Source organism: Typopeltis vanoorti, chromosome 9 (assembly GCF_054136105.1).
Source record: "Typopeltis vanoorti isolate ZY-2024b chromosome 9, IOZ_Tvanoo_1.0, whole genome shotgun sequence".
NCBI lineage: Eukaryota > Metazoa > Arthropoda > Arachnida > Uropygi > Thelyphonidae > Typopeltis > Typopeltis vanoorti.
In genome coordinates this window covers 73373519-73390345 of record NC_143557.1, presented here as the reverse complement: position 1 = coordinate 73390345, position 16827 = coordinate 73373519, and the positions used below count along the sequence as shown (strand labels likewise).

At 35.8% G+C, this 16827-nt stretch overlaps 1 protein-coding gene across 3 annotated transcripts in view; it reads right to left on the bottom strand.

The window, feature by feature from the left end:
- LOC150103156 (AP-1 complex subunit gamma-1-like) overlaps positions 1-16827 on the bottom strand; it is a 418791-nt gene that overhangs the window by 285225 nt on the left and 116739 nt on the right. For all 3 annotated transcript variants that reach the window (XM_090398388.1, XM_090398390.1, XM_090398391.1), the window contains exon 6: positions 15611-15687. In XM_090398388.1, coding sequence (XP_090254514.1) covers positions 15611-15687 — 77 coding nt within the window. The remainder of the gene's footprint in view (positions 1-15610; positions 15688-16827) is intronic.

Below are 16827 nucleotides of genomic sequence, written 5' to 3'. Positions count from 1 at the left end.
TTGTTGTAATTATTATTTTAGGAGCAAACTCCATCTATCTGTTGTACTTTGATGTGGGATAGGGATATGGTGTATGTATAATCTGGTTAAGGGGGCTTATTTGTTTATTTTATTTTATTTATTTTAATTTTTTTCTTTTTGTAACCATTGGAAGAAAGAGTAATGAAAAAAAAAAAAGTCAGAGATGATAACTGTAACACAAAAACTGAAGATATTCTGGATATGTGGAATAAATTTTGAAATATTGTTAAATGAGATAAGTTTAATTAATAAACTTATCTATAATAAGTAAAACTTATTACAGATAATAAGTTTTACAGTAGCTACACTACATTATCCAGTAGGCTTGGTGAGGCCGAATTCCAGATGATTAGATGGAAATAAAACTATATAAAATAAAAATGAATTAATTTCCCTAATGGGTGTTCTAGGTAAGAAAATGTGCACACTAATTATATAGTACTATCATCATGTCCTTGAGGTATCATATACCCCCCCCTTGGGGATAGATATAAGGAATTGATGATGATGCTTATGTTTGACAATCATGAAAGTCTGAGTGATTTGTTTTACTAGAAAGAATATGGTATTGTTTTTAATGATAGTTTATTTATGCTCAGAGTTTAAGTGCATTGTATGTAATTCTAACTGCAAATCAGTCACTGTAATATTTCATTGTGGATATTCAGTCAACTCTTGATCAAAGTTGTAGACATAGTTTATTATAATGGACAGTTTACTATAGTGGATTTCCTTTAGAATAGAACTGTACCGGTGAAGTCACGCAATCACTCAAAACTACTACTCAAAATTAGTAGTTTTGAGTGACTGTTATAATGGTGTTTGCTCTAATGAGAATTGACTGTTATTTCACAGAATAATGGAAAATAACTGCAGAAGACTGAATATTCCTCAGTCCAACTTCTTAAAAACTAATCCTATCTCACAAAGTGTTGTAAGACACCAGTGCAACTTCAGACCACCTGCCCAAGAGAAAATGGTATTAGGTTGACTATGCAGAATTCAAATCCAACCCTTATATCCCCTCACTTACTGGTAAAAGAATATGTATGTTTCAGAACTACAATGCATCAAGCATACTAATATACTAATGATCAAAATGGCCACAACAAATCCCTACTCGACATCATGCATTTTTTTAATGCATTAGAGAAAACAGCTGGCTCAACGAAAAAGGAAAAGTTAGTACTTGTTGGAGATCAAAACAGCAAAGTAAGAAACGATTATCAGACACATAAGAAAGTTTTGGGAAATTTTAGAGAAAAGAGCAAAGCTAATAATAACGATAAATACCTGCTAGATTTCTGCTCAGGTCATGGACTAGTTATTACTAACACCATGTTCCAGCATTGAATTAAAAATGAAAGAATTTGAAAACAAGAACCAAATGTTGGAGATTCAATGGCAAATCCTGAAAAAAACATCTGATTGATTCAGCCAGAGAGGCATGTGTTGAGGTTAGAAGGACAGAAGGACATTAAAGAGGCAGTGAAAGAAAAGAAGAAGAAGAAAGCATATCAAAAGTTCCCGGTGAGTAAGTCAGTTTGTGCTCTCAGAGAATACAGAGAAAAATGTAAGAAAGCAAAGCACCGCATACAATTAGCTAAACAGAAGTCACAGGAAAACTTTGGAAGAACATAGAAAATAAATATCAAGAAGGTAGTGGTAAAACATTCTAGAGGTTACTGAAAAAGCTCAGAAATGGGGAAAAGAGTAAAAGGAAAAGGGAGATGATAAAGGAGACACGAAAACTTGATGTATGAAGTAATTATTTTGAAAGGTTGCTAAATGAAACAAGCAGTGACAACATGGTGGTAAAAAACACTAAATAGGAATGCCATCTGGAATATATCTACTTGAAGCAGAAAAAGCTCTCACAAACCTGAAATGAGGAAAGGCAGCTGGAGTAGATGATATTCGACCAGAAATGCTAAAATAAGCAGGTATAACAGTTTTAGAATAGAATTCAGAAAGCCTAGTCACAGGGTCACATTCCAGATGATTGGAATATAGAGTTCATTAATACCAATCTACAAAAAGGGGAATAAAGCTGAATGTGAGAACTACAAAGGAATTTCTCTAATGTTTCTGGAAGATTTATTCAAGTATACTTGAAAAACGGCTAAGAAAAACTGTGGAGAAGAACAAGCTGGGTTCAGGCCAAACAGAGGTTGTCAGGATCAAATTTTCACTTTAAGACAAATAGTTGAGAAATCATGGGAATATAACAAAAGATTTGTATAAGTTTTGTGGATTTGGAAAAGGCATATAACAAGGTGCCAAGAGAAAAGGTGTTCCTAATGCTCAAGTTATATAGTGTCAATGGGACATTATATCAAGCAATACTAGTGTCTATTTGAGTTGTAAATCAGCAGGTAGAATTGGAGGTGCAGGAAGATGGTTTGATATTAAGCTCTTTACTTTATGCAGATGATGTCATACTTTTAAATAAATCCAGAACAAGTTTGCAGGATTCCCTGACCAAATTGAATAACTGTTGTAATAAATTTGGTATGAAAATCAGCATTAAAAAGACAAAGACAATGAAAATAGGTAGGAACATCGAAAACATCAACTGCATCCTGAATGGATAACCTTCAGAACATTTCAGCTATTTAGGCACAATTTTTAGTGAAGATGGCAAATTAAATTTGGAAATAGACAAGAAAATTAGCAAACTATCAAGTCAGCTGAATAAATTTATATGGAATAAGAGAGAGAGAGATTCACCAAGATACTAAATTAGCTATATACAAGATAGCATTCAAACCAATTTTATCTTATGGATGTGTGAGTTGGGTTAGAAATAAAACTCTTGAGCAAAGACTGGAGACCACAGATATGAGAGTCCAGAAAAAGATTAGGAGACTAAACAGATGGCATCAGTGGCAATAATCATATTAAAAACAAGGATATTAAGAAAAAACTTGATATTGTTAGCATCCAGGAATGTATTAGGAGCTTATCTCAGGAGGTATGGTCACTTAAACAGAATGGGAGAGGAAAGATTAGCAAAACAAGTGTTCTCTGCCAGGTTGGTAGGAAAAAGATCCAGATGAAGACCAAAATGTAGGTGGATTGATACAGTTAAATGTGCCTTAAAAGACAGAAATATAACTTTTGATAATACTGGAATACTGACAGATAACAGGCTAATGGCTAATCTGGAAGAAAATTGTTGATAAGAAGTTTGTAATGATATAACTTTTCATGTAGTACTATCATAAGATCCTGTACACCCCTTCCCTGAGGTATATGTCAGGAATTTGATGTCAAAATGGCAGGAAAGAAACCCAGAGGAAGATCAAGGTCTAAGTGGATTGATTCAGTCAGAAGTGCTTTGAAAGCATGAAATGTTAGATACGACATTACTGGAATGATTACAAGTAATAGATTGATTTGAAGGAAAATTGTTGATAGGGAATTAATAAAAATGTAAACTTCATCATGTAGTTCTGTCATAGTAACCTGAACATCCCTTGAGTGTACACATCAGGAAATGAATGATGATGAAAATGGAAAATATATTTACCAAAATAAAGAGCCATGCAAATCACTTACAATTAATAAAAATGTAAATGATTTGCAACAAAGCTCAATATGGGCAGAGCACTTTGGGTCTCGCCAGTTTAGTCAAACACTAAAAAAAAAAAAAACAATGTTGATATAAAGTAATGCAGATGAAAACTATCACTGACAAATACACACACACACACGATTTTTTGTGTGTGTGATTTCTGTTATCACTAGTTGCATACTTTTTACAAAAAGATAGAGGAATCTGCACACAAACCCTTAATTATCTCAACAGCCTTTCTTCTGTTGATTGTGCCTACCTTTGGAAAAGCTGCTCCTCAACCTAGGAAATGCATCAACAGCCTGAAACAGCACACTACTGAAGAAACTTTCTCCAGAAAATTAGAACAATAAAAGTCAAGCTCAAACTGCTTAATAACTAGTGCAATGCAAACATAACTTTGAAAACAAAGCCCCTGAAAAGATGAACAAAGCCCATGACCTCGTCATGTCAATGGTACAATTCCATCAAGGCTAAAAATAAAAAAAATTAAATGCAGTCATTCTCAAAATGACATACAGAATAAAGGATTAAGGTAACAGGAGAAAGCAACTTTGATCCCAGAAATATCACCAGTTGCCACCATTCTGGACCTAGAATAAAAGAAAGGGCAGAACAAACTTCCTTCAAACCAGTTTGAAGGAGGTTTCCTGTAACTTATGAAAGTGATGTGTGACATACCAACAAACACATAAAAACTAATAGCAGAGGTTAACAGGTTCAAAGACAATTGCCTGAATCATGCATATGAGCTCAGCACAACCAGAAAAAAAAAAAATGAAAGGCCAAAATGATGACAAGGGTTGGCTCACTGGTTACAAAAAAGGAGAGTTAGTGTGAACAGTGTGAAAAAATAAAGCAATGTTGCTGTTACCCACTTTGAAAACCAGTATTCAGGCACTTCAATAAGAAACGTACACAACCTATGCAGTAAGTCCCACAAAGCCTTCCACATTCACTTCACAAACATTTATGGCCCTCAACTACAACAGTCTCCAGTCTATCATCTCCAGTCTGCAAAATCCCACCTACCTTTCTGTTAGAAACCCATATCTCACCCCAGTTCCAAGAACTACTCATCTCAGTTTTCTCAATTACACACTCTTTGACTCCTTTCAACAAAATGGTGGCATCTGTGCATATTTTCGCTCTGACACACAATGCTAGAGAGCATCCAACTTACACCTGAATATAACCTCCTTTGGTTGAAAATCTCCCTAGCCTACTCAGTTAAATTTATTTGATGTCTCTATTGCTCTCCCAATGCCACCAACAACTATGAAGAACTTTAACTTCCTCTCCTTATCCACTTTCCTAACAGAGTATTATTCCCCTAAGAGATTTTAATGCCACAACACAAACTGTTCTCCTCAACAGGTCAAGCAGACAGAGATGATGATACGTTTGTTAGCCATCACTAATGATCTTATACAAATCGTTCATGTGCTCACCAGAATACCAGATAACCCTAACCACTTCCCAAACATCCTGGATCTCTTTCTCACTAGTGACCATAACAAGTGCACTGTAAATGTTTTATATCTCCTAGGCAATTCAGACTACAATCTAGTGCTTATTTCCTCTTCTGTGGAAGAATGCTCACATATCTATTCTCCATCAAGAGTAGTCTGGCATTATAACAATACCAAGTAGAATGATCTTCGTGACTTCTATGCCTATGGCTGAACTACTGTTTTTTCAGCCTTCCAAACCAAATATGCACTGAACTTATCACCAAGGTAATTCTTACTGGCATGGAAACATACATTCCCCAAACTACCACCAGTATGGATTCCACTGCTGCAGATCAACAGGAGATCTGCTCACATGTCACACATCTCCAGACAAATATCATGGAAAAGTTTGGTGAATCTTTTTTTTTGGTGAGTGGTTGCACTTAATATCTCCAAAGCTTTTGACCATAGTCTGACACAAGGCCTATTAATCAAGCTCCCATCATTTGGTTTGTCCTGCGACTTCAACAACTGAGTTGCCAGCTTTCTGACTGGAAGCACAGTATGGTGTGATAGTGGATGGTTCCTTATCCTCTCACTATGCAACTAATGCTGGAGTTCTACAATGTTCTGTTCTCTCACAAACCTTTTTCCTTCTGCATATCAATGACTTACTTTGCTGCCAACCCATTACAAAATTTTGCAGATGACAACATGCTGCACTCCTCCCTTTCATTTCATAAACTTTACACTATACAAATCACCACAACTTACAGAGCATAAACCTCCACCATCCTCAATATGATTCCCAAGCCATCCTTCAACAGAGTTCAAATAAGTCAATTTCAATACTGGCAAAGCACAGTTCTACCTTATTTCTAATAAAAAAGAACCATTTCTTCCAGGATTAACTTTGACAACACAAATCTCTAAAGAAGATGAGATTTTTCTCCTTGGAATTATCCTGATATCAAGCCTCTCCTGGCATAAACACATCACGACCACTGCTTTACCTTATACAAATCTCTAATCTGCCCAACTATTGAATACTGCTCTTTCATTTGGGACAGTGTCCCTTAAGAGCTCTCTTAAAATAATTGACTGTACAGAAAAAGGAATTCAGATTGATTAATAATGCAATTTTTACCAACTTACTCCATTCAGTCTGGTACGTGCAAGATGCATCTTCTATAAATATTTTGATGGTAAATGTTGACATGAACTTGCATTAGGATTTCCTCCATTCTTTACTAAATCTATTGAAACACATGCAGCTACCACCTAAAATCCCTTTGACTCCAAATTCACAGTACAAGTTATTTTTCCCTTATCCTCCATCCCTGCAACTGCTGTATTGTGGAATAGTCGTGTATTTCCCAAGGAATACAATATAAAGGCCTTCGAATCAAATGTAAAAAGTTTCTTCTTTCCCAACTCATTCCCCATACATCGTGCAAATGTACTATAGGTTGATCAACCAATCTCTTGCATATGTGCTCAACATAAAAACTCCACCTTAACACAGGAATATCTCTAGGTTAATGCAGGGGATGGGTTTCTGTTCTCTGTCATTCATCCTATGGAAATCCTTAAGTTCTGAACCATATCAATGAATATAGCCTTAATATCAGTTTATGCAGATAGGAAACTGATAAACAATGAATTTTCAGAGTGGAACTGTTATGGAAACAATTCCTAACAAGAATTCTTCACTTATCTCTACTGGATTCTTTTAGAATAAAACAGGTCACTATTCTTGAAGCACTAAAGTATTTTATTCATTGTGCTCTGGCTAATGTTACAATCTTCTGATTCAAAAGCTTCTACTTACATTTAAAGACATTACCATACATACATACAGACATAACTCGTGAACTAAATAGCATAACAAGTACAGCAGGCTCAATTCCAAGGCAAAGAGCATAGGATAAAATTCTCCTTTTCAAACATTACAACATTCAAAAAAAAAAATATTTAAACCACCTTAAAATACTAAAAATTTCCAGACATAAAATCATGTCTGGAACATTTCCTGACTTACAATGATGCTGGTGTTGAGGATCTGTATAAGAATCCAAGAAAAATCCTCAATCTTTCTCTGTGCACAATCTACATGGACTGGCCTAAATACTTAGTTTCCTATAACTTGGGATATGAAACAAGAAAAGGAGATATCTGAAAGTTTATGCAATTTTTTTTTCTCTCTTCAAAAGAGCAGGGACAAATTAGAGCTACTGGCTAAAACATACTATTTCTATGTTGAAATAACAAGCTCTGGTCCACTTAGTGTTCTGGTGATACCATATTTTGGTTGAGGTCAGTGGTATATGGTGGGTATTGACAGAGAGTATTCTGTGGTAAGGCAACTTTATTAAAAAACATTAAATTTATATAAAAGCTTACTATTTATACATCAGTTCAAATCCTTCATTTCTGAGATATAAACTTTCTATCACATCAGCATAAAAGGATTCTTTTTGTCATAATTCTGTGAATAAATTCTTTTCAGTTGAAATTAAACTGAGAATCATATTTGTAACCATTCATGGCTATTTATTTAAAATTAATAACTGCTTAAAAATTATTTCTTCATGAATTTCCCAGGTGCTTGACAACACACACCAAACTCTGAATATACACCTCTAGTTTAAGTGATCATTAGGTGGTTTATTTTACATGAAAGAAACCATGACTGAGAGCAGTATGTTATCTCAATTGCATATGCACTCTGGCTAGGTTGTTTTATGAAACAATCTGAGACTGGAGGAATAAATCCTGCTGTGTCCATATGAGACCAACTAACTCACCTTGTTCAGATACCTCCTTTTCTTGTTTCACCTTGTATACACACACACACAGCACTTTTTTCTGGGATAGTATGCAACAGTGCAGTATACCAACACCTACATTAACAGTGACAAGCAAATACAGCATCATATTATTCAACTTTTCCTGCTAGAAAAGAATGCATACTAGCACCTATTGTTTTCCAAAAAAAAGTGCTGTGTGCGTGCATGTGTATATATATCCTCAACAACAGATATACAGGACAATATGATATTAGAGCATGCAACTAAGTTTACATCATTATTGCAGTAAACACTCAACATCCAATACCGTGAATTTATTCACTACAACAACAACCTATCAGTCTTGGCCAAAGCTACATAGCTTCAAAACAACACTAATCAATATTTAAAAAAAAAAAATGCACCTTATACCTTAATCAATAACTTTTTGAATTGCAGAGAATTTCAAATGACAAACCTGAGGAAGAAAGCTACAGTCGATTGGTCTCTCCAAGTTCCCATGAATTCATCAAGACTAAAAGAAGTTTACAGAGAACAGATGACTGTAGCTTCCTTCTTCATTATTTTGTTTACTGTGAGGTCTGCAATATTGTCAGCACTTATAATTTGGCTCTTAAGTATTGATAGACTGATGAGCCAAATTAAATTATAATTTGGCTCATCAGTCCATCTAGATTTTGGTCTAATGATGTCAGGTACTTTGTGTGGTCTAGTATCAGAATCTCTATTTGAAAACTACTGTTCTAATATTAAGTTTCATAGTGAAAGAGATAATCTTTTTTTTTTCCCAATTACATTTTAATAAGTAGGATTTATTTCATATCACTGAATCATCCAATCAAGGGTGTCATAAATGACTTCAATCACCTCCCTAAAATGTATCATATCATCTACAAAAGAGCAGATTATATATTAGTCAAGACAAATTTACTAAGGTGGAATTTATCACCTAATGCAAGACTACTCCTGCTAAAGGAGACTCTAAAAGTACCGTATTTGGTCTCCAGAGAACAGACTTTCCAGATTAGCTAGTCCTTATACCATCTAGTGTGAATGTACAGCAGCTAACTCTTATCATAATGAATCTCTAGGGAAAGTCAATTGTATTCGAATAGCTTGTACGTGGGCTGTTCAATAAGTAATAAGACTAATTTTACTGTGGCGAAACCACTCATCACAATATTAATTTCTGTGGAATAAAGAAATGTTGCTGTATGTATTAACAAAAGAGGTTGATAGATGGCATATATGGGTTGGTGTGCCAGAGTATCACGTGACTAAACGCAAGTGCTCATCGGCGCGCCTACGAGGTGCGACCAGAGTTCGAATTGGAAGCGTCCTTGGAACAGCGTTATGCGATTAAATTTTGTGTGCGTTTGCAAAAATTGGCATCAGATACTTTTAACATGATACGCGAAGCTTTTCACGATGAAGCAATGTCGAGGGCAAGTGTTTTTGCTGGCATAAAACTTTTAAGGAAGGAAGGCAAAATGTGGAAGATCTTGAACGTGAGGGAAGACCTTCAACGTCCATCACAGAGACGATGATCAACACAGCAGCGATTATCATCAAGCACGTCAAAAGGAAGCATCCATTGCTGAAGAATGGCTTCTTACTGCACCACAATAATGCAAGGCCACATATTGCTGGTTGTGTAGTGGACGTTTTGCAGAAGAACAACACAGATATCCTACCACACCCGCCATACAGTCCTGATCTCGCACTGTGCAATTTCTGGCTGTTTCCTCAGCTCAAGAAACCACCAAGAGACTGCCATTTCGAAAGCAACAAAACATGTGTAAAAGCTACGGAGCCGGTTTTGAAAGAACTCTCAAAAAATGGACTCTCACGTGTTTAAGACGTGGACGCAACGTTGGGACAAATGCATCGCATCTCACAGTAGTTACTTCGAAAAAGACCATGTAAATGATGACGATTAAAGGTAATCTGTTTTCTGTATAAATATAGTCTTATTACTTATTGACGCCCACGTATATTGAATTTCTTTTAATGCAGCATGATTACTCGTGTAGCTTTAGTTAAGACTTTCCAATAGTTTGTGATAATGATGTTTGCAATAGTGAGCAATCTATAATACTCTCACTATAGCAAACTAATTCACCATAAAAACCTACTTAAAAATACTGATCAAAGTACTAAATGAAATTCACTATGGCAAGCTATACACCATAACAAATTACTACTGTGGTTTCTAGAAGTTTGCTACAGTAACAGATTACTGCATGTACTATGACTAATGCACTATAGGTTTACAACTTTCAAAGAAGCAAGATTTAGTGAAGAAAGTTTTCAAAGAAGCAAATTAACAATATCTAATGTTGCACTTTGTCTAGTCAGACTAATCAAGTATAATGAAATTTTGAACACACATAAGTAGTTATGTAAACCTATGTAAAAAATACCCCAGTAATTTCAGAAGGAAGATATTCACAAATCGATTTAAAAAAAAAAAAAAAAAAAAAAAAAGCACCTTATATCTTATTCAATAACTTTTTGAATTGCAAGGAATTTCAAATGACAAACCTGAATTATTATTGATGTAATTCTTAATAAATAAATAAAAATAATGTTTCTCACTTTAATTCAGTCAACTCTCATTATAAGAAACTTGTAAAAACAAAAGGAATAGTTTCTTACAGTGAAAGTTTTGTTTACAATGAATTTCCTTTAGCATAGGAGTCCTTGGTTTAGCCTAGTGTCCTTGGTAAATGTGGCGGTCGAGTTTAGCTAGTCTAGAAAACGTGTTTTTAAAGTTAAATATAGTGTGGCTTTTTGTCACAAATTGTGCTGCAATTGTGCATCAGTTAGAAACAAGTGTCCTTCAGTGGTATTATTGTTTAGAACTGTGTTGTATATATTGTGTTTTCACTGCCGTTTGTTTCACTATATCAACGTGTAAAGATGGCGTCCAACAAGAAACGTACGTCAGCGGCGCGCAGGACTTCTACTACTACACGAAAGGCTGGCTCAGCGTTAGATTTTTCGCAATGGATGCGTTGCGGAAACTGCTACATGTATGCACCGAAAAATGTGAAGGATCTGTGGTCGGTCTGGCAAAATGAGAAGAACGAAAATGTCGACGTATGTGAGAAGTGTCGGGATAGGCTGGAGCGTTTAGGAATGGAAGCTGACATCGGGACCGTAGCGGAAGAACTTCGGCGGGAGTTTATGAAAATGAAAAATGACCTTCATCTTCTTCATGAGGAAGTGGAAGTGATCGGTAAGGAGATACTGGAAGTTAAAGCTGAGTTTAATATGTTAAACAGAGAAATTAGGACTACAGAGATTACTTTAGCTGAAGTAACTAGAACAGGATTACATATGGGTGAGTCTTTGGTGAATGATTCAGTAATAAATAGTATGGGAGTGATTGGGAGTCAACATAATAAAACCACAAGTGGCCTAGAAGAAATGAGATGTAGTGAGAGTGGGGGGGTAAGTAATAGAGAGTTGAGTAATGAAGCTGGGAGAGTCATGCTGAATAGTGTAGAGAATGAGTCCATGAGTGTGGACTTGAATGAAGTTAAGAGTGGTAAAATATATGGTGATTCTATGATTAAGGGTATGGAGAGTGGTATGCATGAGGAGTGCTTGGCTGATGGGACAATAGAAAGAGTGGCTTTAGCAATAAAGAGAGGGCATGAAGCAGACAAGATGATAGTTATGGTGGGTACGAATGACCTGAGAGGTAGTATAAATCGGGTAGGAAAAGATTTAAGAACATTATTAGATATTGTGAAGAGGAAAAGTGTCAATGGGAGAATAGTGTGTGTGTGCTGCCTCGTTTTGACAATTATGAGTTAAGTAGACGAGCAATGATAATGAATGATATGATTGCAAGAATGTGCAGAAAAAGAGGTCTGGAGTTTGTTGATGTTTGGAGTGTGTTTGAAGGAAAAAGGCAGTTGTATGCTAGAGATGGACTGCATCTTAACATGGAAGGACATAAGCGATTGAAGAAGTTATTGTTTTCTGAACAGGTTGAAGTTATTGGGCAGGGAAACTAATATTGAAAAGGTTGAGTGTAAGAGAGAGAAACTTTAGCACTGATTGTGTATTTATTGATCCTTATAGGCAGAATAAATTGCAGAAGAGAGGGGATAAAAATCAGCATAGGACTATGGTAGTTAGTGACTTATATATCAGTTCTAAAGCCGGTACAAGATCTAGAGGGAATCTGCAATTTTTGTATACCAATGCTAGAAGCATTCGAAATAAGAGAGAAGAATTTTTGGCATTAGTCAGTGAAATCTCACCAAAAGTTGTAGGCATTAGTGAAACTTGGCTGTCAGCAGAAGATGTGGTCACTGGAATTGAATGTGATGGGTACAGTATTTTCAGGGAGGATAGAGAAGATAGAACAGGAGGAGGAGTACTGTTGATGATAGCTGATGTGTTGCAGCCAAAGAAAGTAGTATATCATGATGATAGACATGTGAATGAGAGTTCATTTGAGGCAGTCTGGTGCGAAATAGTGACCAACGCAACCAAATATACAGTTGGATGCTGCTATAGGCCAGGGAGTACGGGGGGAGATATTGAATTCATGCATCAGCAACTTAGTGCAATGAGTGAAGGCTTAGTGATTATTATGGGGGATTTTAATTATGGTGATATCAATTGGAAGGAGGAATTATCACGTAGCAAAAAGGAAATGGAGTTCATACATCTTCTACGAGACAATTACTTGAAACAGCACATAACTGAAGGGACACGTGGTGTGAGAGTGTTGGACCTGGTTATTGGTTCAGAGGTTATATGCATAAGTAAGGTGTCCTCGTTACCTCCAGTTGGTGAAAGCGATCATGTGGTATTGACTTGGGAGGTTGCAAAATCTGTGGATTTTTCTATTAAGAAGGGGTATGTACGGAACTACAGGTTAGGCAATTATAACAAGCTTCGGAGTGAGCTTGCAGCCATCCCATGGCAGAACATATTGCAAGGGAAAGATGTTAGCAGTGCTTGGGATAAAATCAGCGGGTATCTGAGGAAAGCAATATCAGATTGTGTCCCCATGGTCAGGAGGTCAAACAAGGCAGGCATTAGATGGATGAGCAGTAGTATCAAGCTTGAACTGCAAAAAAAGAAAAAACGTTATGGAGAATTTACAAGGAGAAAGGCGATCAGGACACCCATGAGCAGTACAAGGCTCAAGCTAGGAAGGTTACCAGCATAGTAAGAAAAGCTAAATCAGATTATGAGAAGAACTTAGCCAAAGAGATCAAGGGTAATCCCAAAGAGTTCTTCCGCTATGTGGCAAGTAAGAGGAAGAATGACTTCGGAAGGATAACCTTAGTGGGTGCTGATGGTATTGAGGTGACGAAATCAGATGTAATAGTCGAGTTACTGAGTGATCACTTTTCAAAAGTCTATCACCCAAGTGAGGATATCTCTATACCTATAGCAATACCTAATGTGAGAATTGAAGCTAAAGAATCAGAGGTATTAAATATATTGCAAAACTTAAATGCAAACACTGCGGTAGGCTTAGATGGAATATCAGCTCGGGTGTTGCGTGAATGTGCAAATGAATTGTCAGCCCCTCTTACCTGGATATTTAATTTAAGTTTGAACTCTGGTATGGTCCCTAGGGAGTGGAAGTTAGGCAAAATGGTTCCTTTGCATAAGGGTGGCTCTAAAACTGCGGTATTGAATTACAGACCAATCACCATCTCAGGAGTAGTGGTAAAAGTATTGGAAAAGTTGGTTAAAGACAAAATTCAAGAATGGGTGGATCAGGATATGATACTCTATAGAGGCCAACATGGTTTTGTTAAAGGTAGATCCTGCCTTAGCAATCTATTAACTATTCATAATAGAATACCATCTGAGTTGGACAAAGGAACTGGCTACACAGTGGTACTTCTGGATTTTGCTAAGGCTTTTGACAGGATACCCCATAGAACACTGTTACGCAAATTGGAGCAGATGGGAATGGATATTAAATTAGTGATATGGATAGGAGAATGGCTCAGGGAGAGATACCATAAGGTGGTGTATGGAGGAGCCGAGTCCAGAATGAGGCAGGTGACCAGTGGTGTGCCTCAGGGCTCTGTGCTTGGGCCAATGTTGTTTAATTTGTATATAAATGATATAGGAAACGGCTTAAAGGGAGATATTCAGTTGTTTGCTGATGATGCAAAGTTGTGTAGTGCAATAAAAAATCAAGCTGATGTTGAAAGTTTGCAGGAGGATTTAAATAAGCTGGTAAAATGGGCAAAAGAAAATGGATGTCAGTTCAATGTGGAAAAGTGTAAAGTCATGCATTTTGGGATTAAAAGATTACCAGCTGTGTACTACATCAATGGAAAGGTACTCCAAGAGATTGATGAGGCTAGGGACTTAGGGGTATTGGTAGATAGGGAGATGAAGTTCAGAGGACACATTGCTAAGGTGTCCAAGATTGCACATAGGATTACTTGGTTGTTGAGGAACACACTGACATCCAGAGATAAAGAGGTTATTATTCCCCTTTATAAAGCATTGATACTTCCACATTTGGATTACTGTGCTCAGGTCTGGTCACCTGGATTCCTTGGAGATGAGGAGGCTGTGGAGAGGGTTCAGAGAAGAGTGACCAAGTTGGTGAGTGATATAAAAAATGCTCCCTACATTGATAGATTGAGAGCTTGTGGATTGCAGAGATTGGTTGATAGGCGAAGAAGAGGGGATATGATAGAAACATTCAAATTACTAAAAGGTTTTTATAGGATTGATGCAGGGGAAATGTTTCAGCTGTGTTATAGTGATGGAAGAACAAGAGGTCATCTCTGGAAATTAAAGAAGAGTGTGGTTAACAAAGGTGTCAGAACAAGGTTTTTTGCCTGGAGGGTGGTGAATGAGTGGAATTCATTGCCTGACTTAGTTGTGAGCTCTTCGTCTGTAAATGAATTCAAGAAGAGATATGATAGATATTGTTTTGCTAGTTTGGGTCTCCCGCGATGAGTCTACTGACTCCATGGAGATACCCGTAATAATAATAATAACAATGATGGCATGGGAATTTTTTTCTTTGAAACTGTGAAAGAATCTGCTATAGTGCTTCTGGCTATAGCAAGCATTGAGATACATACATTCTGTTTATCACTTCCACTTTACAATTAATTTTATATGACTACACAAAGCTATGATTATATGTTTCTTTGGAATTTAGGCCATTACTCCACATAGTTCCTGTAAGAGCAGTTTATACAATAAAATGCTGTGGTTTTCATTACAAAATTCAAACCACATTTCATTATAATAATATGCTCATAAACATGCACAGTTACTTAAATAAGTTACATAAATCACCCTGCATGCAAATAGAGAAAACAAGAAAATTTAGTGCATTATTTTTTCATATAATTTAAATTACAATATTCATGCATTTTTACAAAACAAAAATAATAACTTAAGCATTTGAAGAATGAATACCTCAGTATACTGTTTCCACCAGGATGGGAAATGCAATTCACACAGGGAGAGAAAACATCTTATGAGAATTTTAGTTATGTTTTCATAATCAATTTAAAATTGAAAGTAATTTAAATAGAAGAGTAATGGGACGTTTTATAATATGCCAAAATTCAACTTTTATGCAACATTAAACTTGAAAAAAAATTACACACTGGATAAATGCTTAACAACTCTGCATTTAATACAAAATACAGAATGATTATAATATCCCCCCCACCCACCAAAAATAAATAACACAATATTTGTCAATTTAATTAATAATGCTATACCTTTTTGAAGTGATTTAATGTATCTGGACTTCTTTCACACATTTCTGTGATTAAGACAACACCTGTAATTAAGACACCTGAAAAAACATCATTCATTCAGTTCCAAAAGAATCATTCAATCTATTCATCTCACATGTTAACAATGAATAAAGTAAGTAATGCAAGCAAACCATTGTTTGTTTGTTTTTCTAAAACATTTCAGTATTTGATAAAGTATTTCATCTAGTTTGACTTCAAACATAACATTATTCACAAAAATTCAATGAAAAAGTGAAATGATTATGAAACATAAATCTCCAGTTTGAACTATGTTACATAAGAATGAAACACACAGTTCAGGTAACTGTTACTTCACAGAAAAGTTTCAAATATTTTATAAACGAACCTAGTCAGTAATTTCCCATCTGATATAAAATGAGTTGTATGAGACCATCAAGTGAAGAGTATGGTAATACTCAGATTTACAACAATCTGTTCATATGAAGCCGCATTTGCTAATACAATAGTTTTAGCAGCATAATGCAGGTGCTGTAAAATCAACCGATGCACAGTATTCATCAACTCAGTTTATTTACAAAGACATTGCTCACTACATCTGTTCTTTCTTTTAAGGTTACACGGTGGTCAGCATTCATTGTGAAGAATTTATGAAGAGAAAATACACACATGTTGGAGTAATTACTTTATTTATAATTATGAAAATAACATTCGATGTGTTTGACCTCTGTTATGAGGTCATCATCAAGAAAATTACAATATTCAAACATACACAGACACAGGACACAAGCTACATGACATTACACAAAAGTAAAATAAATCTAAATTTGGCTACATTTTTTTTCTCAGTAACACAAGTGTTCTTTAGTGGTGCTGCTTTTGGAATTTAGTTGTTTATATTGTGTTTTTTTTTGGGTTACTGAGAAGGTGAGGTCTGAGTCGGATGCATCTGTGGTGGAAGAGAAGATAAGTTTTCATTATTTAGTATAGTTAAAAATATAGTTTATACTTATAGTATTGCATAAGTAAATTAGCTTACAGTAGAGCATATAACATAGTATTTAGCGTTTAGTTGTAGTAGTTCCTCGGCACAATTTGAATGATGGTGGCAGCCACAGTTCCAATTGCAAATAACTCTATTTGGCATAACACACTACAGAATTTTGTGGCATGTGGAGCTTGTGGTATGTATGCATCTCAGCAGTTGGATATGTGGTCAG